Source organism: Hylobates moloch, unplaced genomic scaffold, assembly GCF_009828535.3.
Source record: "Hylobates moloch isolate HMO894 unplaced genomic scaffold, HMol_V3 SCAFFOLD_18, whole genome shotgun sequence".
Taxonomy (NCBI): domain Eukaryota; kingdom Metazoa; phylum Chordata; class Mammalia; order Primates; family Hylobatidae; genus Hylobates; species Hylobates moloch.
Window position 1 is genome coordinate 36442583 of NW_026652293.1, and position 12495 is coordinate 36455077.

The 12495-nt window shown below is 45.0% G+C and overlaps 1 protein-coding gene across 6 annotated transcripts in view; it reads left to right on the forward strand.

Moving 5' to 3' along the window:
* Positions 1 to 12495, forward strand: part of JAK1 (Janus kinase 1) — a 235316-nt gene that overhangs the window by 197520 nt on the left and 25301 nt on the right. For all 6 annotated transcript variants that reach the window (XM_032137308.2, XM_058430812.1, XM_032137307.2 and 3 more), the window contains 4 exons: positions 1025 to 1188; positions 3266 to 3608; positions 5490 to 5672; positions 10571 to 10728. In XM_032137308.2, the coding sequence (XP_031993199.1) occupies positions 1025 to 1188; positions 3266 to 3608; positions 5490 to 5672; positions 10571 to 10728 (848 nt within the window). The remainder of the gene's footprint in view (positions 1 to 1024; positions 1189 to 3265; positions 3609 to 5489; positions 5673 to 10570; positions 10729 to 12495) is intronic.

Genomic DNA, 12495 nt, shown 5'->3' on the forward strand with positions numbered 1-12495 from the left:
TACTCAGTTCTTCTACTTGACTTGGGGTTTTGTAACTACCTGACGTTAGATACTCTTATTCATTTATTCTTTTCTTTCTCCTTGGAGTAGAATCTCCAGGAGATCAGGAACGTGGTTTAGTTTATTGCTGTATCCCTAGCACCTAGAATAACATCTAGCCCATAATTAGTTCTCACTAATTACCAAATGAAGGAGTGACTGAATAGGGACTATTTACCGTTTTGTGCCTTAGATTCCTCATCTGTTGGAGATGACGATGTTAACATCCACCTCGTAAGGTGTTATGAGGACTAAATAAAGGAACCAAGCACTGTGTGGCAGCACTGAGGCTAGGTCTAATCAGTGGGAGCTGGCACTGGAATTATCGTTTTCACTCTGTACAAAGCCAGGCTGGGCACTGCTGGTTAGCCCCGTTTTAGTTTTTGTGTTTAAAGTTCCCATTAGTTCTTAGAATGCTGTGTACCTCCATCAGTGAGGGGGTATGTTTTGGTGATACATTTCACCATGGGAAACTCGAACGGCACATGTGGGAAAATGTACATTTGGTGATGATGCACTGCGGAATGTTCCCCTTTCTCTAGAGCTACACCAGAATGGAGGGAGAGCCCCATCAACTCTGTACACCCAGCTCCTAGACAAGGCCATCTAAGCACGTTTGTGGAATTAATGCATGATCAGACCTCAGCCCAGTATCACCTTCCCTTGCTCTGGCACAGTCCAGGCCTAGTACACAGTGTTTGTCAGCATCACTTCTATGGCGAAGGGACTTCATATGTCTGTACTGTTCCCCAGCGCCTGGCATAGTGCTCAGTCAATGTTTGTTAAATGAATGAGCGTGGGAGAACATCTCCTGAGCGCCTTCACACCCAACTGTGTTGAAAAGAGCTCTGATGCTAGAGAAACTGTCGATCTGATTCGTCTCGTTGCTGTGCTGCATTTCTAGGCGGCACCTCCCTGTGCAGGGAGCCTTCCTCTCAAGATCAAAAACGGGTGGACTCTCATGGTTTCTCCCCTTTGCTCCTAGGGACAGTATGATTTGGTGAAATGCCTGGCTCCTATTCGCGACCCCAAGACTGAGCAGGATGGGCATGATATTGAGAACGAGTGTCTGGGGATGGCTGTCCTGGCCATCTCACACTATGCCATGATGAAGAAGATGCAGTTGCCAGAACTGCCCAAGGACATCAGGTAAAGCTTTCCACTGGCTGAAGAATTGATTGTGAGGATGGTGGTGTTTCTACAGGTTCTTACACGTTTCAGCTTAATTACTGCCAGGGTTTGGCTGACCTTTGCTCTCTATGAAACCCAGATCTTATTTAGAATGTTTACTACATACACGTAGCATAATTATAATTGTGTCTTGATTTTGGATGTTGACTGCTAATCTCAGAAATTTGTGCTTGGGTGAAATTTCTGAGCTGAGGATGCCAATAAAATTAGTGACCCCCAGGCCTTCTCCATCCCCTCCTTGCCCATGGTGGACATTGTCATCTATCACTGCATTTTTTTTCCTTTTGTTTTGGACCCATCTTAAAAATCTTTCTCAGTGTAGTTCTATAAGCAGCTACTGCCATCCCAAGCCTGAACTCTGAACGTGTTACAGTAGTTCACTACAGAGCTGTTAATTCTAATGTGAGAATTGATCAACTAACTATTAAATATCTCAAGAAAACTGCATTTACTTAAAAATATCGTTTGAGATCAAGTCTCTGTGAAGGAATATTTAAGTTCTGTCCATCTATGACATCCAGTAGTTTTTTTTCACCAGTGGACCATTAGGATGGTCATAAATGAAGACAGTCTCATTTTGAAGAAGGGATTTCGTAGCGTAGCTGCATTGTTTGTGATAGGCGGCGTGCGTCTTCTCATTAGGTTGCTGCTTGTTTCTCCTTGCGCTTGACTAGAGTCTAGAGCAGATCACAGCTCGCTCCTCAGTGACGCAGGGGTCGAGTCGATACTGCTCAACTGCTGCTTTCTCTTTTTTCTGTGGCCTTCACTTTGGGCACTTCCTCTTTATTTTTTCATAAGCTAAATTGAAAAATGACAGTTCTTCTATTGCATTAATCTAAAAAAAAATAACATTTGTTGAGGATAAATCCCAAACTTCACAATTTTCTACTGTTCTGAAGCCACTCCATGCGTCAGCGATGACCCGGGGTCAGGTGCTGTCTCAGTCCTGGGAGTAACAAGCAAATCAGTCTCCACATTTGTTTGGCCCCCGGTGGACTTGTTCTTTGTTTCATGGCTACTCACGTTCTTCTTAACATTGACCCCTGTTCTAGTAGTATGTCAGCTTGTTTAGATTCTGTTTGTTAGAGATACTCGCCCACTAGCACCTGGATAGGTAACTAATCTTTTAGCTTACCTGTTTATCTTTTAAATAATATATCTGACTCATATTCACATGGCAAACACTAAGTCTTTGGTATTAATTAGCTTTAGTATGTCTTTCTCTCTCTTTCTCGCTCTCTTTTTGTGGGGGCGGTGGGGGGACAGAGTTTTGCTCTTGTTGCCCAGGCTGAAGTGCAATGGCGTGATCTTGGCTCACCGCAACTTCTGCCTGCCAGGTTCAAGCGATTCTCCTGCCTCAGCCTCCTGAGTAGCTGGGATTACAGGCATGTGCCACCGTACCCAGCTACTTTTGTATTTTTAGTAGAGATCGGGTTTCTCCACGTTGGTCAAGCTGGTCTCTCACTCCCGACCTCAGGTGACCCACCTGCCTCAGCCTCCCAAAGTGCTGGGATTACAGGCATGAGCCACCGTGCCCAGCCTTTCTCATTTTTAAAATAAAAAATGTAATCTGTTTAGAAAAGTTATAAATCAGACATGCACATAGAACATACGAAGCATTTCTTATCATATGAAGAGATAATTGCTGCTAACACCTTGCAGACCGTTTTCTAACTGATGCTCAATCCTAATAACTGTGTGTAGATGTGAGTACTAACGTGCACAAGCATGGTGAAGCTAGCAAGCAAAAATGTAGATGCCCTGCCTTGGTGACCCAGAAAATTGGGCACTACCTGTAGCAATTCCCATTTCAGTGAAATCTGTGGAGCATGTGCTTTTCTTTTCTTTCCCAGTTTCTATTCACCTGCATCTCCTTATGATGGTCATCTTCAGTGCTTACTCCATCTAATGTCCTCTGGGAATAGATCTCCCTTTCCCATTTGCAGCATGTGGATTCATGGACTTAGATTTGTTTCTAAACATTTTCTCCTAACCTGTACATGAAAAAGAGATATACTTTTCTACTCTCTTTTAGCTACAAGCGATATATTCCAGAAACATTGAATAAGTCCATCAGACAGAGGAACCTTCTCACCAGGATGCGGATAAATAATGTTTTCAAGGATTTCCTAAAGGAATTTAACAACAAGACCATTTGTGACAGCAGCGTGTCCACACATGATCTGAAGGTGAAATACTTGGCTACCTTGGAAACTTTGACAAAACATTACGGTGCTGAAATATTTGAGACTTCCATGTTACTGATTTCATCAGAAAATGAGATGAATTGGTTTCATTCAAATGACAGTGGAAACGTTCTCTGCTACGAAGTGATGGTGACTGGGAATCTTGGAATCCAGTGGAGGCATAAACCAAATGTAAGTGGCTGTTGGAAGTCGATCAAAGAGAACATTCCCGTGTCACATAGCATGTGCTGTTTATCCTTCTGGAGTCATCTGTCTGCATATCCATCACTCCCATAGGCTGAGTTTATTTAGGAGACCATGTATCATTCATCTTTTATTTCATCCCTGAAGCACAAGGTCTAAATAAGTATTTAATGAGTTATGTAGAGAAATATAACAACATGTATAATACGTAGTAGTATAATAACAATAGCAGATAGCTCCTGAGTGTTTACCATGTACCAAGTACTTTTCTAAGTATTTTACAAGTATTAACTCATTTATTTCTAAAAATAAAAAAACCTTTGAGGGAAGTCTTGCTATTATCTCCATTTTACAGATGAATACAAAGAGGCACAGAGAAGTTAAGAAATTTGCCAAAGGTCATAACTAATAGGCATTTGTGCTAAGAATTGGACTTAGGCCTCTGGCTCCGCGAAATTGACTAATTGATTTTGCTTTATGGAAGCTTCTTTATGAGATATTTATTGGATGAAGAAATAGAGCAGAGTGGCTTAAGAGCAGGGGTTTTAGACCCACGTAGACGTGGTTCAGATCCTAGCTTCATGACTTATATGGCCTTAGGAGAGTTATTTCACCTTTATCAGCAGCTAAAAATTACTCATCTGTTAAATGGAGGTACCTACTGTCTAACTCATAAGGTTGTGAAGAAACTAAATGGCATTTAGCACAAAGCCTGGCAATATAATAAATGTTGAATAAATTATTATAGCTGTTACAATTATTATTACTGTAATTAATAATATTAAAGTAAATGTGGGTGGGTGCAGTGGCTCACACCTGTAACCCCAGCACTTTGGGAGGCAGAGGCAGGCAGATCACTTGAGCCTACGAGTTCGAGCCTAGCCTGGGCAACATGGCGAAAACCTGTCTTTACAAAATATACAAAAATTAGCAGGATGTGGTGGCACATGCCTGTGGTCCTAGCTACTTGGGAGGCTGAGTTGGGAGGATCGCCTGAGCCTGGGAGGTCAAGGCTACAGTGAGCCGTGACCTTGCCACTGCACTCTAGCCTGGGTGACAGCAAGACACTGTCTCAAAAAATTAAATAAATGAATAAAATATGAGACTCATTTTCTCCTCCTGTTTTATTCTCATGCTAAAACAATAATGTTTGATACTTATTGAGGGCTTTCTATATAGTAGGTATTATACTGTGTTAGTTAGCACTTGTCTAATCTCAGGGAACCCTGTGAAGATGTAAGCTCTCTATTTCATGAATAAGGAAAATGAGGCTCAAAGAGATGATGTAACTAGTTAAGTAACTGGCAGAGGCAGGAACTTAACCTAGATCTCTGGTCTCCAGGGCTCATGCGACACAAAATATTTTCACTTGTGCAAATATATATGATTCAGTGTGTAGATTATTTCAAGCATGAGATTCATGTCTTCTCTGGAAAATCCCGACTTGAGTACTGTTATAAAGTCAAGACGATTGGTGATAGAAGGAGAAAGCTCATGTTCAGCCCAGTGGTAACTGGGAAGAGTATGTTATCTGTCTGTGTCAGAGCCTGTGTAGTAGTCTGTAAGTGAGGAGACCTGAATGTAGATGCATGTCTAGTGAGCAGCGATTTCCCTTTCTGAGTTTCCGTGCACGTTGCATATTGTATCATTTAGACAGTGTGCTCATTAAGGTCTCCTCCAGATGGGAAAGCCCAGGATTCCCTGATATAACCCAGTTCTTTGGTCCTAACCCTGCAGGTGCCAACTCCCCCAATCCTTCTGCAGGTCCTGATGAGCTGGCTTTCTCTTCCTTGGGCCTAGGCCCTGCGTAGGTTTGCCAGCAGCATGAAGAAAGCAAATTAACCCTGTCCCTTTTATGTATCTTATCAGGTTGTTTCTGTTGAGAAGGAAAAAAAACTGAAGCGGAAAAAACTGGAAAATAAACACAAGAAGGATGAGGAGAAAAACAAGATCCGGGAAGAGTGGAACAATTTTTCTTACTTCCCTGAAATCACTCACATTGTAATAAAGGAGTCTGTGGTCAGCATTAACAAGCAGGACAACAGGAAAATGGTAAGTTTGTCCCAGAAGCTAAGTCTGGATCTGGTGATGAGAGGGAGAATTGCTGAGTTCCATTCTGCAGCACATGATTTTCAGAGTTCCTGTCCTAAAGAGAAAATAGGATTTTCTTATTGAAGCCAAAAAGTTCCTATTACCAAGGCATTATCAGTGTTCTAAAGTTACACTGATACATTCCAGTGCCTTTCTTTGGTCTCAGAAATGTGAATCCACCTTAGGATTTGTTTCCCTCCCAAATATACCTCAGCGTCAATATTTAATTCACAAAGCTAGTGGATTTGAAGGAAAAGAAAACCAGCGAATGTCAGTGTTTCCTCCCGAGGGCTCTGGCACGGCCTCTCTGCTGAGCTGAAGTGCAAAGCAGGAAGCCTCTCGTTGCCCTCCGGTGAGCCTCAGCCACAGTGGCAGTCATCAGTGTGGTGTCAGGCACACCCCAGTGACTCTCGGACAGAGGAAGGAGTGTTTAATCTCACGTCCTCTTTTTTGGTATCACTTGAGGACATAATCTAAACAAGCAGGAAGTGGGAACTCTGCCAAAATAAACCTGTTTGTGTCGGGAAGTCACAGCCAACAACATGCAGAGAGAGCGGCTGGTGAGACAGCTAGCACTCTTCAGGTGAATGGAGCCAACACCAGGAAAGGCCACGTTCTGCCAAAATGTGGCAGATACTATGTCACAACGATAACGCTCAGTGCTGAGGAAGAGCCTGGTGATACGGTTTAGGGCAGACAGTCACTCTCTTGTATTCAGAATAACTTGTCTTTCTGGTATAACCTTTTGGAAAACAGTTTGGCAGCCTGTTAAAAGCCCTGAAAATATTTATATATCCCTCTGTTCAGGAATCTAGAGAATGAATCTATCTTCCAGAAACAATGTGAGAGGCAGGTTGTGGTTTACAAATAAGAATGTTCATTCCAGTAGTATTTAAAGTGTCAAAATTCTTAAAATAAATATACAATAATAGGAGAATAGGAAAATAAATCACAATTTGCCTGAGTAGCAGAATATTAGACAATCAGGTTGCTGAATTTTTTAATGACCTGGAAAAAAGGTCAGGGAAAAAAGCAGGATATAAAACTTTACCTATAGAATGGGACCAGTTTTGTTCAAAATATCAATAGGTATGCATGTGTATACACATGCTCTTAGAAAAATCACCACATATTAACAGCTACTTATTTATGGTGGCATTATGAGTGGTTTTAATTTTCTTATTCTCCCCTCCTTTTTTTTAAGCAAAAAACATACGTTAATTTTATTAGAAAAATACAGTAAAAACAAAGTGAAGGGGGAGAAGTAGAAGAGCTCAGATGGATGTTAGTGGAAAGATGTGAAATGGAGGGAGAAAAGAAGAAGTGCTGTTGATGGAGCACATCCTGGATATTGGGCCCCGTGTTATATGCTGCATCCTGAATATTAGGCCCCGTGTTATATGCTGCATCCTGGATATTAGGCCCCATGTTATATGCTGCATCCTGGATATTGGGCCCCATGTTATATGCTGCGTCCTGGATATTGGGCCCCGTGTTATATGCTGCATCCTGGATATTAGGCCCGTGTTATATGCTGCATCCTGGGTATTGGGCCCCGTGTTATATGCTGCATCCTGGGTATTGGGCCCCGTGTTATATGCTGCATCCTGAATATTAGGCCCCATGTTATATGCTGCATCTTGGATATTAGGCCCCATGTTATATGCTGCATCCTGGATATTAGGCCCCATGTTATATGCTGCATCCTGGATATTGGGCCCCGTGTTATATGCTGCATCCTGGGTATTGGGCCCCGTGTTATATGCTGCATCCTGGGTATTGGGCCCCGTGTTATATGCTGCATCCTGGGTATTGGGCCCCGTGTTATATGCTGCATCCTGAATATTAGGCCCCATGTTATATGCTGCATCCTGAATATTAGGCCCCGTGTTATATGCTGCATCCTGGATATTGGGCCCCGTGTTATATGCTGCATCCTGAATATTGGGCCCCGTGTTATATGCTGCATTCTGGGTATTAGGCCCGTGTTATATGCTGCATCCTGGATATTGGGCCCCGTGTTATATGCTGCATCCTGGATATTGGGTCCCGTGTTATATGCTGCATCCTGGATATTGGGCCCCGTGTTATATGCTGCATCCTGGATATTGGGCCCTGTGTTATATGCTGCATCCTGGATATTAGGCCCCGTGTTGTATGCTATGCCTGTATCTTGGTCTGTCTTAGTCCTTATGAGAACCTTAGAGGACTGAGCATCAGCTCTACTTGAAATGAGGAATCTGAGGCTAATCAGGAGGCATGGGATCTTGCACAGGGTCACTCGGTGAGAAAGTGGCAGGCACTTGCCCAGCTCTGTCTGGTTCCTGCCTGTGCATTTTGCCTGTGTTGCTTTGGCTTCTAAGGCATTATCATCCCCCAGAGACCCTGAAGGGAGTGAGGGAGAGGCCGACATGTCCATGATCTGGCTCTTCAACGTGGTGCATGCCTGGTGCACGTTTTATGAGCCTGCCCCATCTTGTCCTGTCCTGGTTGACACAGTCAAGTCTAGCACCAACACAAGTTGGTGCACCCATCATCTAAGTCAGAGCTCACCCTGGCCACATGGGCCAGCGACTCTATGCCAAGCTACAGTGCTGTGGAGGGAGCAGGAGGAGGGCAGGAAGAAAGAAATACTTGATTCCTCCGTTAGTTTGTTTTTCTTTACCACACTAGCCCTTACTATGTGTCAGGCACTTGCTATACTGAGCACTTCACAAATATCACCTCTTTTAATTTTCATGTCAACCCTATGGGTGGGTATGATAAGGGGAAACTGAGGCATGAAGCAGTTAAGTAACCTGTCCAAGGCCACACAGCTGTTAGGCTAAAGCATTTGAAATTGCCAATATTTGACCATTTTGACCTATAAAAATGATGATTCCATATGCATAACCCTACTAGCAGGTGGAGAGGCTGCGATTTGAACCCAGAGCAGCTGGCTCTAGAGCCTGAGCTGAGGGTTGACCACTGCTCCATGCTGCCAGTTTAGAATCTCACGCCCTCGTTGTCCCCTCCCAGCCCTGGGATTTCCAAGCCCTTTAATGAGGCACTACTTTGAAGAAACCCTGATACCAGCATGTTGTCAAGTCAGGCCTTGATGTATCACTTCTCTCTACATCTCCTTGGCATCCCTCATTTCTGTTTAGACTCCTGTTCTCAGGAAATGTAAGTGCAGATGTGGTCTTGCTTATCACGTGGCTGGGTGAGGGGCTGCTCAGGCCAGCCTGCCCCTTGTTCCAGAGCATCTTGAATTTGCTCTTCAGGGATATCCGCAGGTGGGTGCCTGGTCACACCCGCAAGGCAGTGTGCTCAGTTGGTTTCTCTTTCCTGAGGCGCCATTCCTATGGTGACCCTGCCCTCTCCAGGCCTCCTTGCCCATAGCCCCTGGCATGCTTCCTTCGGCATTACAGCTGCAGTAGGCCCCTGACCTCCCTCCTGCCAAGTGGCTTGTCTCCCCTGCTCCTTTTTCCCTTCACTGTCCTCTCGTTTCTACCACCTGCCTCTCCTTTCTACAGGGCTATGAAAGAGTCATTTTGTCCTCTTTTGAAGCCTCAGATGCTTTTTAATGTTTTTTGTGAGTGAAAGCTCTAAATCATGGCTTTTGCATACCTTCCCTTGCCAGGAAATGTTCTTGATTGACCTGATGTTCCTTTCAAATGGGCAGTCTCTTCAGGGATCAGTGATCAGGACAAAAGTACCCCAAATCTACAACACAGGTGTCTTTCAGAACACCTCCCTTGATGGAAATCCCCTCCCTCCTCTTCTCCACAGGTGCCTTTGCCTCTTCCCACTCTGAGAGCTCTGCTCTCTCCAACTCTCAGAGCTCCCTAGGCTTCATCTAGCAACCTCTTCACTGGGCCTGGGATTATTCCTAGATTAAAATCCAGGAGTTTCACCTTCCAGAGCAAGTCTGCTATGAGATGAACCCCACTGCCTCCGTTTCTTTTCTCCTAAGCAGGAATAGTGCTGATTCAGCCATTCACTGTTGAGTGCCAAGATCACGGTGCATGCTTTGCCCCTTCCCACCTCCACTTTTGTGCCTCTGCCACCTTGATTCAGGCTTCCTCTTCTCCCGTCTGGACCCAGGGAACAGCTTCTCTGCATGTCTCCCTGTCTGCCACAGCTTCATACACACACACACACACACACACACACACACTAACCTCATCTGATAGTTTGAGACCCAGGGGACAGCTTCTCTGCATGTCTCCCTGCCTGCCACAGCTTCACACACACACACACACACACACACACACACACACACACACACACACCACACACACACACACACACACACACACACACACACACACACACACACACACAAACCTCATCTGATAGTTTGAGATAATAGATGGGAAAATGTGTTGAACAGTGAAAGTCCCATATAAATGCAAGGGGGATCGGGCGCAGTGGCTCACGGCTGTAATCCCAGCACTTTGGGAGACCAAGGTGGGAGATCACTCGAGGTCAGGAGTTCAAGACCAGCCTGGCCAACATGGTGAAACCCTGTATCTACTAAAAATACAAAAATTAGCCAGGCATGGTGGCAGGTGCCTGTAATCCCAGCTACTTGGGAGGCTGAGGCAGAAGAATCACTTGGACCCAGGAGACAGAGGTTGCAGTGAGCCGAGATCTCGCCACTGCACTCCAGCCTGGGCGACAGAGTGAAACTCCATCTCAAATAAATAAATAAATAAATAAATGCAAGGGGTATATTTAGTATCAATGAAAAGGTTTTCCCTTTGGGGTTCCCATTGGGTTAGAAAAATCTTCTCACTGTGTACCACCCTACAGAGTTAGCCGCTTAAGCGGATAGAGACATGATGTAACCATGGGAATTTCTTCTCTCTCAACAGGAACTGAAGCTCTCTTCCCACGAGGAGGCCTTGTCCTTTGTGTCCCTGGTAGATGGCTACTTCCGGCTCACAGCAGACGCCCATCATTACCTCTGCACCGACGTGGCCCCCCCGTTGATCGTCCACAACATACAGAATGGCTGTCATGGTCCAATCTGGTTGGTCCTAGAACCTTTTCAGTTGCCTTTGGTGTGCAGAGAGCCCATGTTTTAGTGATGGGGCATGTCATCATTGTTTAGGTCAGGCCAGTTGACTATGCTGCCTGGTACTTGTTGGCTGTCCTCCTTTCCTCTCTGCTGTCCAAGCTCTGGTCAGGCCTTCCTGTAATCTCCTACCATCCTCTTTGCAGCAGCCCCTCAATGCTACTTCTTTACTTGGATCTCCCCTCATAGTTTAACCCCCTCACCTCTCCATAGCTGATCAAGAAGTACTACACTTTCTGATTTCTTGCTGTGTCAAACAATGTGGGCAATTCAAGAAACACTGACCACAGCTGAGCGTGCTGCCATGTGCCTGTAGTTTCAGCTCCTTGAGAGGCTGAAGTGGGAGGATCACTTGAGCCCAGGAGTTCCATTCTAGCCTGGGCAACATAGCGAGATCCCATCTCTAAAATATATGAAAGAAGAAAAAGATCAGATGAAGATCTCAGCATCAGACAGTGTAGTAAATGGAATTGTCAGTCAGCTTGTCCCAAGGTGCCAGGTGAAGAGTGGGGACCGTGAGGGTGATACAGCCTTAAGGCCAGAAGGGGCTGTGTGGGATGCCTTGTCCCACCTGCATCTCAGAACTGGCAGCCTGTGCTGAAGTACCTCTGGCGATGGGCAATGTGTGAGGCAGCCCATGGATTCAAGCTCTGACTGTGAGAGATGTGCATACCTTTCTGATATGGAGCTGTAGTTGGCTTCTCTGTAACTTCTGCCTACTCACTTGATATCTGCCTTTTGAGACAACAGGGATTTTGTTGACTTTCTCTTACATATGACAGCCCTTGAGGCAAAGGAAAATAGCCAGCTGCTGTGTTTCTTCTGAGCCTCTCTTTTCAGACCACAGAATATCTGGGGAAGCATCTCTTCTGCCACCTTCCACACGATGTGCTTCTCACCTTCTTCCCTCTTCCAGCTATCTTGTGGACAAGTAGCTTAGTAGTCACATGGCCCTGGCCTTGAGAGGCTCACAGACTCATAGGGAAACAGACACACAAAGAATGGCAGAGCAAGGGGTTGAGCATTTGAAAAGCGTCTTCTGCCAATGTCCCAGCCATGGTTGTGCTTCAGGGTCCAGGCAGTCGCTGTTCCCTTGGCCCAGAATGCTCTTCCTCCAGAATCTGCACAGCCTCCACTTCCTTCAGGTGCTAGTCAGATAGCACCTTATCCGTGAAGTCTTCCTTGACCACTTATATAAAATCATACCTCTTTCCCTTCTCCATCCCATACATGTTGGCCGCTGCACTCTGCCTTATTTTCCTTCAGTGGCAGTTGTTATCTCCTGAGATACTATTGTTTATTTACATAACATAACATTTGTTCCTGGTCTGACTACCCTCACCTCCCAAAGCCTGGGGCTGCATTGCTTACTGCTTTCTTACCACACACAGGGTCTGACACATTGTAGGCCCTCAGTGAGTATTTGTTGAATGAATGGATATTTCATGTTTGATGGGATGCTGACATTCCCTGCCTAAGGAGCCTGCTCAGAGTAGGTGGCATTCAAATCTGATTAAACCAAAGAATCATTGATGGCTTGCCAGGCCTTAAAGTGGGGAAAGGGTACCCAGATGAGAGGTCAGCACATGCAAAGGCATGGCGCAGTTAGAAAGTACATAATGTCCCTGTCTCTCTAAAACACACGAACCGTGGCAGCCCTCTCTCACCAGCACTTTGCTAAGCAAGCAGCACTCACCTCATGCAGGGATGTATTCAGTCAGT